This window comes from Carassius auratus, chromosome 41 (assembly GCF_003368295.1).
Source record: "Carassius auratus strain Wakin chromosome 41, ASM336829v1, whole genome shotgun sequence".
Classification (NCBI taxonomy): Eukaryota; Metazoa; Chordata; class Actinopteri; order Cypriniformes; family Cyprinidae; genus Carassius; species Carassius auratus.
Window position 1 is genome coordinate 7,162,950 of NC_039283.1, and position 14,361 is coordinate 7,177,310.

Consider the following 14,361-nt stretch of genomic DNA (forward strand, 5'->3'; position numbering starts at 1 on the left):
ATCTTTTAAACAAATATGCAATATCGCTGAACAAATATACAAAAATGACAGTACTTAAAAAATAAGAAATTTAAGTAAATTTAAAAATGAAAAAAAAAAAGATTTCTTATATATATATATATATATATATATATATATATATATATATATATATATATATATATATTCATTGTAATTTACAATTGTCTCATCATCTAAAACAGTCAATTTACCAGAATTCACATAATGCCCTTATCCACATTTTTTTTTAAAATAATTTTCACATTTTCCTATACTTAGTTTAAGTGAGTGACTGCACATGCTTGTGTGTGTATTTTTATATTTGTGTGTGTGTGTGTATTTTCATATTTGTGTGTGTGAGAGAGTCTCTGCTGGTTGTATTCACCTCAAACTTGCAGCAAAGTCATTGATGTAGTTAGAAACGTCACCATTCTTTTTATGCCATGAACTGCAGATGACAAAACCACACACACAAAAATACATTTACACACACACACACACACACACACAAACACTGCATTTACTTACATTTGCTGTGCCACATGGAGTAAAAGGTGATGAATGTGGTGAGTGGATGTGTGTGTGTGTGTGCGGGAGAGATAAATAAACTCACCCTGTGTTCAGACTTAGTGTACTGTGAGTTGGAGGGGCGGGGCTGGCATCACTGCGAGGAGGCGGGGTTACAGGAGATGGTGCAGAGCTTAGGGAGGGGCCACTTGGGGTCAAAGGGCAAACCGATGACATAGTGGTCACTGAAGGTGGGAAAGAGTTAGAGCATCCATCATATATATATATCATTTAATTATATGTCTCTGATCAGCAGACGTCCACTTGTGCACCCTACCTGCTGTACTGAGACTGCTCACTGTCTGTGATGGTCCCTGACTCGGCATCTGTAAGGAAGACGCAGATACAATGTAACAGGTCTAAAGGGAAACATGATGGACAGAGAGTAACGGAGGGTGAAAAAGGAAAGAGGCTGAGGTCAAATACAGGAAGGTTTGTACTCTGTTTGTAAATTTAAGTCACTCAACTACAGAACCTCAATTATATAGCAAAATACTGAGTTTCAAAGTGGAAACTTGCTAAATTCTTCTGAAAGAATTAGTAACAGAGGCTGAATCCTCCTGAAGTATTATGACAATGACAATTAGTTATGTAAACTGGCTATGAAGGTATGAATTCTTACACATTAAAATGCAAAGCAATGCAGGGTGGGTGAAATATATGCACCATTATGGTAATGATTATTATTATCTGCTCATGCAGGAGAAACTAGTAGTGTTGTGGCACGGAGGGGTTGGAGATTGGGGTATGGACCAAGGGAGCAAGCCGGGTCATACCATGTGCGGGCTGTAGCAGGGGGGTTTGTGCGAGGTGGGCTGGGGTTGGCTGGGCAAGGGAGGGGTGGCACTGGAGGGGTTAATACGTTTCTCTTTCTGTCGGCGGTTGCAGAACCAGACACGGATCACCTCCTTCTCCATATTGAGCTTCTCGGCGATCAGTAGGATCTCCTCTGAGGTAGGCTTCTGGTTCTGAATGCAGAAAACACAACCGGTTTAGGATGGGATTATTACAGGACATTCATTTTGGAAGCATTTAGTTACTATCACTCAAAAGTTTAGGGTCACAACTTAACAGAACAGAACAGCACTTTTATTCAGCAATGATGCATTAAACTGAAAGTCAAAAAAGTGACAGTAAAGAGACATTTGATATACTACAAAAGATTTCTTTTCAAAATGAATGCTGTTCTTTTTAACTTCCTGTCAATCAAAAATTCATCTTTTTACTATCACATTAATATATTTATATAAAAATATAATTATCTTATATTGTATTAAGATTTAATAATACAGGTCCTTCTAAAAAAATTAGCATATTGTGATAAAAGTTCATTATTTTCCATAATGTAATGATAAAAATTAAACTTTCATATATTTTAGATTCATTGCACACCAACTGAAATATTTCAGTTCTTTTATTGTTTTAATACTGATGAATTTGGCATAGAGCTCATGAAAACCCCAAATCTCAAAAAATTAGCATATCATGAAAAGGTTCTCTAAACGAGCTATTAACCTAATCATCTGAATCAACTAATTAACTCTAAACACCTGCAAAAGATTCCTGAGGCTTTTAAAAACTCCCAGCCTGGTTCATTACTCAAAACCGCAATCATGGGTAAGACTGCCGACCTGACTGCTGTCCAGAAGGCCATCATTGACACCCTCAAGCGAGAGGGTAAGACACAGAAATACATTTCTGAACGAATAGGCTGTTCCCAGAGTGCTGTATCAAGGCACCTCAGTGGGAAGTCTGTGGGAAGGAAAAATTGTGGCAAAAAACGCTGCACAACGAGAAGAGGTGACCGGACCCTCAGGAAGATTGTGGAGAAGGACCGATTCCAGACCTTGGGGGACCTGCGGAAGCAGTGCACTGAGTCTGGAGTATAAACATCTAGAGCCAACGTGCACAGACGTGTGCAGGAAATGGGCTACAGAGAAGCAGCACTGGACTGTTGCTCAGTGGTCCAAAGTACTTTTTTCGGATGAAAGCAAATTTTGCATGTCATTCGGAAATCAAGGTGCCAGAGTCTGGAGGAAGACTGGGGAGAAGGAAATGCCAAAATGCCTGAAGTCCAGTGTCAAGTACCCACAGTCAGTGCTGGTCTGGGCTGCCATGTCGGCTGCTGGTGTTGTACCATAACACCTCAGCAGTGCCACAGGCTGATTGCCTCCATGCCACGCCACATTGAAGCAGTCATTTCTGCAAAATGATTCCCGACCAAGTATTGAGTGCATAATTGCTAGTGCTAAGTGCAAATTTTTTGAGATAGGAATTTGGGGCTTTCATGAGCTGTATGCCAAATTCATCAGTATTAAAACAATAAAAGACCTGAAATATTTCAGTTGGTGTGCAATGAAGCTACCAACCCACTTATTCATATCTTCTGTTCCTGCCAGAAGCTGAAAAACTACTTGATACTTTAACTTGAATATAACACCCTGAATGAATTTTTATTTTATTTTTTGCTTTTGCTTCACTATCAGCAAGGAGGAGAATATTGTTGGAATGGAAATTAAAAAATCCACCAAAATTAAACTATCATAAAAATTAAACCAAAATTATACTTAAAACTAGAAAGAATAAAATATGTAAAAAAAAAAAAAAAGGATCCATTCAAAATCTTATAAAATTTGGAGACCTAAGATTACATTTTTTGAAAAGATGAAGACCCTAGCTTATCCTAACTAATCAATAGGACTAAAGTTTTAGAAAGGCCATCAGACCTTAATATAGCTGGTTATGTCATGCTTGCTTATATACAGTATATCTACACAGAAAGTTTTTTTTTTCTTTATTGTGAACACTTATTTACTTGTTCAAGAAAAATTGACTTTGATATATCTGCTTGATAACAAAATATTGAAATGTATCCTGATATTTTGTATAGTAAGCACTCTGTTAATATTTATTCATATAATTAATATTTGGTCATTTGGTAATTCATTTTACAAATTTTCCTGGTTGTGGAACCAGGTTGGGAAAGAAAATACATTTAATTGTTTGAACTTTTATTTTGTTTGCACATGTTTGAAAAATGAATAAATAAAGTGAAAAAAACAACAACAACCACCAACCACAAATTTTAAACTGGTAGTGTATATTGTGGAAGAGATTTGAAATCATGTGTTCAGACCGTGATGAAGCTGTGTTCCAGAGCGACACGGATGTTGGTCTCAATGCTGGTGCGTTTCTTTCTACGGCGGCCAGGCAGGCCGTCAAACCCCAGGGAAGGAGAGGAAAGAGCACTGGGACTTGGCAAGGTGCTGTCCATCGACATTGTTTCTAAGTAAACCATAAAAAACTTTTATTTTGAATGTTATTTCAATCACAAAATGTTTTATACATGGCATAACCAATTTTTTAATGATGTGGCTTAAACGCCACTTAAACTTTAGTTTAAGACAGAGATTCAAAGGAACTTAAAGGGATAGTGCACCCAAAAATTTAATTTCTGTCATCATTTATTCACTCTCATGTCGTTCCAAACCTGTATGACTTTCTTTCTTCTGTGGAATATAACAGAAGATATTTTGAAGAATGTTGGCTTCCACTGTATGAAAAACAAAACAAAAATACAATTGAAGTCAACAGGAACTGAAACCGTTTGTTTGCCAACATTCTTCTAAATATGTTGTGAAGAAAGAATGTCATGCAGCTTTGGAACAAAATGAAGATTAACGGAATTGGGTGGACTATTCCTTTAAGTACTAAGTTTGATTGACAGCAGTAATCTACTGCAGCTGTTTCTGATGGTTACCTGCGTCAGTCAGCCACTTCTCCAACAGAGGTTTGAGTTTGCACATGTTCTTGAAGCTGAGATTAAGCGCCTCAAAGCGAGAGATCGTGGTCTGACTGAAATCATTCCCATAGAGCTTCCCCATGGCCAATCCCACATCACCCTGTAGAGGGAAACAGAAACCAAACATTACTATACAGGGACATACAAATCTTCTGAGTGAGCGCGTGTGTGTGTGTGTGTGTTTATGTGAGTGTACCTGTGTGAAGCCCAGTTTGATCCTTCTCTGTTTGAATGTGCGGGCAAATTGCTCCAGTTCCTCCAGATCACTGGGCTCCTCAGGATGAGAGGTCACTGTGTTCACGATGCTGTCTGCAACCTTCTCTCTCTGCAACAAACCACACACACATACAAGACTCCAACATGAGTGTCAGATGGAAATGTGATGGGATAATTTTTTGTTGAAATCGTGAGTAAAAAAAAAAAAACTTTATCTTTTGAATGGTACTGTTTATTTTACTACAATTGTCATGCACACAAAATTACAATTATTATTGTGTTTCCTTTTTTAAATAGGGAACAGAAAAAAATGATAGTCATCACAGTTTTCTACATTTAAAAAATTCATATCTTTTCAAGTACCCCTTGGAATCTGTTTAAGTAACCTCTGGCATATGTTAACCCCTGTTGGGGAACAGAGGTCTCACAAATAAGTGATCTTTCATCAGATGTTTGTACCTGTGCTTGAAGACTAAGTCTGGGTGGAGCGGCCAGCAGGCTTCCTTGGTTTTGCTGAGGTAGTGGAATTAGATTTGGCGTTGATAGCAGCCCTGAAACATACACAACCAATAAGATTTTTTCTATTACAATTAAATCAAATCAGATTTATCGGATCATGACAACTGACATGCAACAAGGCTTAACGTTTAAAGGGGTCATATGATGCGATTTCAGTTTTTCCTTCCTCTTCAGAGTGTTACAAGCTCTTGGCGCATAAAGAAGATCTGTAAAGTTGCAAAGACTAAAGTCTCGAATCCAAAGAGATATTCTTTATTAAAGTTAGGACTCCCCACTAAATCAGCTTGTTATAACACCCCCACATCTCTACATCACTGTTGAAATATTTGGTAATGCCGCCCAAATGTTCACGCAAAGAAAGTGTGGTTTCAGTAACTCAGTTAGTGTTGAAGCAGCCATGTCAGAGATCCTGTGTGTATCCAGGCGAAAGAAAAAGCACTTTATTTGGCCTTCTGAAAGTAGATGCATTTAGGAATCTTTAAGATTACCTACAACAGAACATCAACGCATTTTATGAACACCCGTTTCGTGAACCTAGGAGAGGAGGTAATTCTGACTTTGAGTCGACAATCTGGCTCTTCTGAATCAACTACTGTAAGTATGTTTTATTAAAAGGTTAAAGTATTTGCTATTGAATGTTCAAATGCAGAGTTTTGCACATTGCGCATATATGTGTGTGTGTGTGTGTGTGTGTGTGTGTGTGTGTGTGTGTGAGAGAGAGAGAGAGAGAGAGAGTGTGAGAGGGAGAGAGAGAGTGTGAGAGGGAGAGAGAGAGAGAGAGACAGGGTCACACAGTGGAGTCAGCTGTCTTAATCGTCCATGACTCGTGAACTGCAAACACATACGAGCTTCAGTGTGCTCGACAATGCCACTCTGTTCATCTTTTGGGCTTGAGCTGATGGTAAAACTAAGGACAATATTAACTGTCTTTACATTTATTTTGAAAGATGAAGCTCGCGATTATGGAAAGGGACGTTACATTTCTGACATGTGCGTGTGGTGTTCAGCCAATCACAATGCACTGGTTCAGCTGGCCAATCAGAGCAGACTGTGCATGTCAGAAGGAGGGACTTTGTAGAAAAAGACAGATTTGAGAGCAGCGGGGCAAAGAGGACCTAAAATAATGTACAGTATTTGAAAAAGAATGTGTTCTTTGGATATTAAAGCATGCCAACATATTCTGTTACTCCAAATAAACAAAATAATGATATTTAAAATAGCATCATATGACCCCTTTAAAAACATCAATATTGTAAAAAGTATAATTTTTAACACAACTAAAATGAACAAAATGTCTTGAATAAAGATTAGATCAAAAAGATTGATGAAGAACATCGAATGAGAGAGAAGAATGATCTGATATTCCCATGACTAAAACTTATAGTAAATAAGCTACCTTGCTGCCCTTGCTGTGTTTGTGGTAAAAGAAACTGTGCGGGTGAAGGCAGAGTGTGTCCTGGAACGAGGACTAACTGCTGCAGCTGCAGAAACTGCTGAATGTCCTGAAAGAGAGAAAAGAAACAGATGCTGAAAGGATGTGATGGTTTCACACTGATGAATAACTGATTCTGGAAAATTATTAACTGTGACATTAAAGTCCTGCGGAGGGAATTCACCAAGAATAAACAAGCAATGTACAGACCTTTGAGTCCTAAAATTGTAACTCTTAAAAATAAAGGTGCTTCACGATGCCATAGAAGAACCTTTTTTGTCTAAATGGTTTCATAAAGAACCTTTAACATCTGAAGAACCTTTCTGTTTCACAAAAGGTTCTTTGTGGAGAAAGAATGTTCTTTAGATTAGAAAAAGGTAAGAAAGAGATGGTTCTTTAATGAACCTTTAACTGAATGGTTCTTTGTGGAACCAAAAATGGTCCTGTGGAAGCACCTTTATTTTTAAGAGTGTATCACCTCATTTAAGGTGTGCTGCTCAAAGCTGATTGGCTGTACCTGCGCAGTGAGCTGGATTGGCTGAGAAAGGGAAAGCTGGTGAGGAGGAAGCGGGACAGGGGCGGCGGTTTGTTCCTGTGTGCCCTGCGATTGGCCCTGCGACTGCGGCTGAGCTGCGTGCTGACTGGCCTGCTGCTGGGCTTGCTGTCGATTGGCCGCGTGGGCCGCATGCGACTGCTGCACAGCTGCAGCGAGGAGCTGCGCCTGCTGTAAAAGCAGCTGTTGCTGTGCTGGCAAAAGTGCAGTCAACTAGAGAGAGAAAAGAGCGGCAGAGAATGAAAGTGCGGTGAAAATAAGAGTTAAAAAAAATATTATGAAAGACAGCACATCTAAAGCAAGCAAGCGCACATAGAAACCCCCACATCACACACACACACACACACACACATATATATATATATATATATATATATATATATATATATATAAAGAGTAAGTGCGTGTGCATGTACTGGTTCTTCATCTTACCCCTGCGAGCTGACCACCCGTTAGCATCAGCTGTGTGTGGGGAAGGGCCGTCTGAGCATGTGTAGTTTGTATAGCAGCGGGAGACATCTCACCACAATCCTCCACCTTAGTCTGACACATAGTGACAGGGAAATGTTGATGATGAATTCATGTGTTTACTAAAAGAGACACAGTGTGTGGGGGTATTGAAAGGAGGGTGATAAAGTGAGGTTCATAAAAAAAACTAGCCGCTCATGAGATGGAAAAAACTGTAAAAGACTCATTTGTATTCAAATTGTCTTCCAAACTAATTTCTGATTGGCCACAAACAAGAAAATGTGCAGATCTGTACGTAAATCACTCAGGAACACAGAACACAAACTTTCACATGCATTTAAACACATCCCCTCACCTTGGGGCTGCTGCTCAGTGTGGGAGAAAGTGAGAAAGGGTTGATTTTCATCGGCTGAACCTGTTGGAGGGAAACACATTGAAAATATCACTTATTTTTAAATCATGCTGTGTTCCGATGAAAATGTACTGGTACCTGGCTGTCACTTACCTGATTATTTGAATCTGAGCCGTTTCTTTCGGAGTCTGAGAAAACATGATAAGAGAAAACAACATTTCTGATCATTTAGTCAATTTAAGTTTTTAGGCAAGACAAGGCAAGGCACGGAAAGTTTATTTATACAGCACATTTCATACACAATGGTAATTCAAAGTGCTTTACATAAAATAAAGTAAAATAATCATGAAGAAAAATAATAACAAGAATAAAACAAGCAATTTTTTAATTTTTTAAATTATTTAAATATTTACTTATTTAATATATATATATGCTGCAAAAAATACTTTTATAGGGCTAGTGCAAATGTTATTTTGTCAAGTAAATATCAGAGCTGGAAATTCCTTTAATGGAGCGGTGTTGCAAACATACAAAAACATACTGTATCTTTATACCTGTGCTCTCCATCGGAGAGTCTGCCGCCGGATTCTCAACCTCTACTGGCTTTAACATTCTGATATCTGTGAAAAAGAGACAAGGATATGAGGTCAGTCATCAGCTTTTGCTTCATGCTGATGCATTTCGAATACTTCATGATGATGAATGGAAGTGTAACAAACACAAATATCTTATATTTTGAATGAACACACAAATGCACATGCTCCGTTCTTCTCACACAAGTGGAGACGTGCTTAATCCAACAAACAACTTAATGATTTCGTCACCACAGACGTGTCACTTCAAATTTAACTGTAACCGGGCCCATGGGACTGTCCCAGTCCCTCAGCGGAGAGAAACAGAGCGTGCAAAATAAATGTGGGCAAAATATGTTGTATCTTTTAAGAATCCTAAAAAAATTTTTATTTTAATTTATTATGTTCTGGTATACACTCGGTATGTTAATACACATACATATATTCGACATAAAACAACTTTAAAACTGACAAATTCAAGCTAGTTTAGTTTATTTGTATGACACTCTTTACAAGACAAAGGAGCTTCAAGCAGGTTAAGCTTTATAATTTCTGTAGCCAAAAAGCTCTCAAACAGACATGCATAAACACACACACACACACACACACACACAGAGAAAGATAGTAACACACTTACTTCCCTTTTGTGAAAAATGCAAATAAAGTCAACGACTGACTAATAATATCACCCACCTGCATATACCACTATCTCGTCCGATCCTCTTTATCTATCTCCCCCTCAACAGTCACACTTCATCCTTCATTTCTCACTTATTCACCATTCCCACCATCAAAACTTCATTCTTGCAAACTACATGAAACAATGAGGTCTTACCAGAGACTGATAATTAATATCTGACTCCTCCAGGGGGCAGAACAACTTAAAAAAAAAAAAAAAAACGTGACTAATAATCCCAGAGAAAGTTACTCAGGAAGCCAATTTCACTAGTATCAGTTGAGTCACCCTTGTAAAAGCCACCAAAAAAAGCTGAAGAATTGCCGACTTCCTCAGACAATCAGATCCAGGGTCCACTGACAGTGATTGCTGAAAGGAAGTAACGAGGGAGGAAAGCCCCTCTCGAGGCCCGTCAGCAAACAGGCCGTATCTATAGGGTTTCCACAGAATGACCTGCTGGTAAAATGGTCCTCTGATAGCTCAGGCTGAAAGTTTGAGAATATTTTCATAATGTGTCACACACAAGTCGTGACTGTTTTGAGTATGGAGTCATAATTCATCTGAATGAAAAACAAGCTGACTAGAGGTCTTCGGAGAACCATCGTTGATTTGGAGCAAAAATGTCAAAGCAGCGTTTCTAATCATGGTTTATATTATGCGGATCATCACATTAATATATCTGACACCTTGCAGTCTATGATAACTCTTAAGTCTATATAAATCCACCACAGTTTTGCGCTATCAAATCTAGAATATAAGGTTTGTTTTATATGAAGTTAATGTGCAGTTCATCATTCATATGAAGTTAATATGAAAGAGTGCCTGATGGTTTTGGTGTTAATGTCTCACTTCCCTCTTTGTTTCCCCTCAGGCTGGGGCATACACAATGTGTTAAACCAAACCCTTCGGGCCAGCTATTAATACACACATTCACATGCACGCACACACACATGCGGGCATGCTTAAATGTAAGTGCTGCTATATAATGTAAAGTCCTTATACAGTAGCTGACGCACACAGTTCTCTTTCTTATTTATTTTGAACTTCTCTATTTCATAACTTCTGTATTACAAAGATCTCTTTTCTTTTTTAAAATCTGAAATAGATATGCTTTACACCGCCTGCACATCATGGAAATGATTTCCGAGCTAAATTATTGCATTGCAATATTAACTGACAATAATAATACTCCACATTTCCGAGGGAGAAAGAGACTTTCTGCACACCTTCGGCAGGACATGTTTCGGCTCTTATTTCTATGTTAACCTCAGATCCACTCATTTTGTCTTATTTTCCATTTGGCAGTTCCATGCAGCCTCTTTTATAAGCAGTTTACATTTAGCAAATACATTTTTCCTCCGAGCTGGACCCATGATTTCTGTCCTTCTACCATCAAGTTATACTGTTGCGTCTTTATTGAGCTACGGGGTCCCTGAATCTAGCAGAGGCTCATTTTAACTCACCAGTCACATATTTTGACTTTTTGAAGCCACATGTAAAGATGAAGAGCTTTCTTTTAAACAAAAATCAGGGCAATTTCAGATCTCAGTCTCCATCACAGCATGAATTAACCTCTCAGTTTGCTCAGCTCCTTTAGTTTGTATTTAACTGCAATTTTACAATGTTTGAAAGGTCAGTTAATGTCAGTCATGATAATGCAAGTTGTGTTTATGAATATTGTAGCTGGTTTCTACCAGCTATAATCTACACAGCAAGTGAAGGCAACACTCCTCAAGGTAGCATTTTTACTCCTTCTCATAGCAAACACACACACTATATTAACAGTGCACTATATATATGAACTATAATGTTCATTATTAAAGGCAAGAGTTCCCGTCATGTGATCTGTCTGACAGATGCACTGTAGGTCAGCGTTGCAGTTGGGAGCTGGGGCAGGGGAAACCCCATGAAGAACTTCACACTGGGTTTCCCAGAGGCTCCCTTATACACTTCCAGTCACTTCATTTAATTTGATCACCTCTTCAATACTAAAAAGTGCTTATTTGGCTGATGAACCAGCAAAAATATGTAGACATACATAACGGTAGTGTAATAACCAGAAGACTTTATGCACATAATACCACAAATTGACGTAGTTTTGAACCACTTAAAAGTCAGATAAGCTGAGCTCTCTGAATTTAGGAAGAGAAAAACACAGCTTTTAGGTTTTTAGTTTTAAAATACTGTCATTAATCAGAAATCACAAGACCACCAGTTCATATACAGAGCTTAGTAAAAAAAAAAAAACAGATCATTGAAGAGTTCTCACATGTTCCTAAATTACAAATCCTACAATTACATAAACACAAGATTGCCTAGAAAAAAAATCCCCCTAAACCTCACATCTTCACTGTGGCAGAAGAGTCTTGTGAGAAAAGCCACAGAGGTCAGTAGGTGAGAATTCAAGATTTAAACCATTTCTCCAAACAACAACAACAACAAAAACTTGGGCTGCCAAAAAGCATCATTATCATAATATGAGTAAAAAGTGTGACCATTTATAGGCCAAAACTGTCTATATTTAGTGAAAATGTAATTTAATACTGGCCACACTTTAATAACCAACAGCCTCAGTGAAGAAAGTGTTGGAAGCGTCATGTTGGGGATTTGAATTTCATCAGCAGAGTCTGGGAATCTTATTAAAGTACAGGTAAATATAGATGCTGCAAAACGCAGGGAAATACTACAAGAACATATTTTTCAGTCTGCTGAACTTCAGCAGGACAGTGATCTTAAACTATGAGAACATGAATGTGAAAGTCCTACACTGGCGCAGATTTTACCCCAAACATTTGGTGGAATCATAAGATGAATCGCTTGTCATATTCCTCAATTTGGATAAAAGCATCTGCTAAAACAACGGCTCCAAAATATAGTAAATCAAATAAAAAAATTAGAATATGTAATAGTTAAAAAAAAAAATCTCATTAAACAAAAACAAAAACATTCAAATAATTTAAACAAAATAATTTAAATAGTGTTCTGAGGGGGGAAAAAAACCTTTTGCAAAGCGCCATAACATAAATCCTATAAATCTCTAGAGAAAATAGACACTCTGAAATTCACAAAGCATATTTTGGAATTTCTGCCTTTGTGTAACTTTGAATAGCTCTTTCTTTCAGTTTCTCCACACTAACCTTCTTGGCCTGATGACCTCAGACGTCCCTGCATTTCTAATGAATCCATCAATAAACCTCGGAAGAGACCAACCTGGCAACCTCCCTGGTACTCCAGACACATACCTGGCAACCACATATGCGAGTAATCCATGGATGCAACAGGACCGTTCTTTGTCATGTTGATGAATATGTGTGCAGTCGTTCAGTGAGGTCCTCTTCCTCTCACACACATGAATACACTCTTCCTCTGTCTCACTCTCTCCGCGTCTCTGACTCTGTCAGTGTGTGGCCAAGAAGGAGGAACAAACTGATAACAAGTGGAGGGGTGAACTCTCCACTCCTCCTTCTCTCCTCCCTCCGTCACCTCCTCTCTACGCTATACTCACCCACACCTCTGCCCCCTCTTGCCCACTTCCTGACCCAAGAGAACAAGAAAGCAGCGGGTCAGGACAGACATGCCACATTTACAAGAATGCAACTCTGACTGCATTTTACACTTGTAAGTCTGTTACAGGTCATTTCATTGAGCGAATTCATGCGTCGGTCACATATGGAGGAGGAAATGCTGAGGAAGACAAGCAGGATGGTGAGCGTACGAAGAAGGAAGTTAAGCGCTGTTGATCGGTGGGCTGAAGAGCGGGGTCAGGTGAAGAGAGAGAGGAGGAAAGAGGTTGAGAGTGGGAAGGCAGCAGAGAGGAGAGATAGATGAAAGAATAAACAGATGGTGTGATAGAGGTAAAAAGAGGGGGAGAGTTGTGCCGCTGGAAAGTGCTGGGGTTGCTGGAAAGAGTAGCTCACGAGTCCTGCAGTGACTCTCCGTCTCTCTCGTTTCACGCCGTATCACTACTGTATATCAACACATCTGTCACAACACAAGCCTCCATCAGAAAATAAAGAATGAGGACGCTTGCGCACACGGCTTTTTTCCAACCTCACACGTCCACACTGGGGCATGAATCACCCCGAATCAAGCCCAAAACAAAGCAGAGAAAGCAAACCAAGCTGTATGTGTTGTTGTGATATAAAACTGTAATGTGTCTAAAGCAGGAAGCAGGGCTGGATTACAGTCTGTACTGCAAAGTGACTGAAAATAAATATATGTTCCACATCTAACAACAGTGTGGACACACCAAATTGTTGTATATATATATATATATACTTTTTTTCTTAATGTATTTTTTTTTACACATTTTCGAAAAATAGTAAAATTAAAAGGTATTAAACAACACAGATAGAGGTGTTGTGTTGAAGTGGTAAGTCCTTATTGGCTTCTTTTCACTATTTGCTCCATTTCAAACCCCCCCCCCCCCCCCCCCAAAAAAAAAAACATATTATTATTCTAAAGAAAATCATACAGTGATTTGTATGGTACACTTATTTGAAGGATTTATGCATGAGCCTTTTATACAAAAGTTCTTTAAACTCTTAAGAAACATTTGAATGGTGCTGTATCACTCCCAGAAACGAAGGTACAACAGCTGTTGTACCTTTATTTCTCAGGGTATACTGTAATATAGTTTTCACTATTTGCATCTTCATAAATTTAAAATGATTCAAGAAAATTTAATCAATAATTAAATTATCAATAATCTGAATATTATTTACAGATATACTATTAATATAAAAGATTAAGGTTAATATGATAATCTTAAAATGATATATAACAAAAAAAGATTTCCTAGCATACATATACTCAATATGATTCTGTATATTTAGGATCAGAGTTTTAGATGATGATGTGTGCATTCCATCTGAACACATACACACACTCATGTTTGTTTTTGTGAAAAGTGGGGACATCCCATAGGCGTAATGGTTTTTATAATGTAGAAACTGTATATTCCATCGCCCTTCACTAACCCTACCCCTAAACCTAACCCTCACAGGAAACTGTGCATTTTTACTTTCTCAGAAAAACCTGATTCTGTATGATTGAAAAATGAGGACATGGGTTATGTCCTCAAAAGTCACCCTCTCCTTGTAACACCTGTGTCATACCCATGTCATTATACAGAGTTGTGTCCTGATATGTCACAAAAACATGCCCACACACACACACACACACACACATATATATACACTACC

The 14,361-nt window shown here is 38.3% G+C and overlaps 1 protein-coding gene across 1 annotated transcript in view; it reads right to left on the reverse strand.

The window, feature by feature from the left end:
• LOC113059989 (POU domain, class 2, transcription factor 2-like) overlaps window positions 1-14,361 on the reverse strand; it is a 38,067-nt gene that overhangs the window by 5,259 nt on the left and 18,447 nt on the right. The window contains exons 2-14 of the mRNA XM_026228733.1: window positions 8,464-8,529; window positions 8,063-8,097; window positions 7,913-7,972; window positions 7,522-7,632; window positions 6,501-6,606; window positions 5,045-5,136; window positions 4,566-4,694; window positions 4,328-4,469; window positions 3,704-3,852; window positions 1,344-1,535; window positions 845-893; window positions 614-752; window positions 386-448 (exon numbers count right to left, since the gene is read on the reverse strand). Of these exons, the coding sequence (XP_026084518.1) occupies window positions 386-448; window positions 614-752; window positions 845-893; window positions 1,344-1,535; window positions 3,704-3,852; window positions 4,328-4,469; window positions 4,566-4,694; window positions 5,045-5,136; window positions 6,501-6,606; window positions 7,522-7,632; window positions 7,913-7,972; window positions 8,063-8,097; window positions 8,464-8,529 (1,333 nt within the window). The remainder of the gene's footprint in view (window positions 1-385; window positions 449-613; window positions 753-844; window positions 894-1,343; window positions 1,536-3,703; window positions 3,853-4,327; window positions 4,470-4,565; window positions 4,695-5,044; window positions 5,137-6,500; window positions 6,607-7,521; window positions 7,633-7,912; window positions 7,973-8,062; window positions 8,098-8,463; window positions 8,530-14,361) is intronic.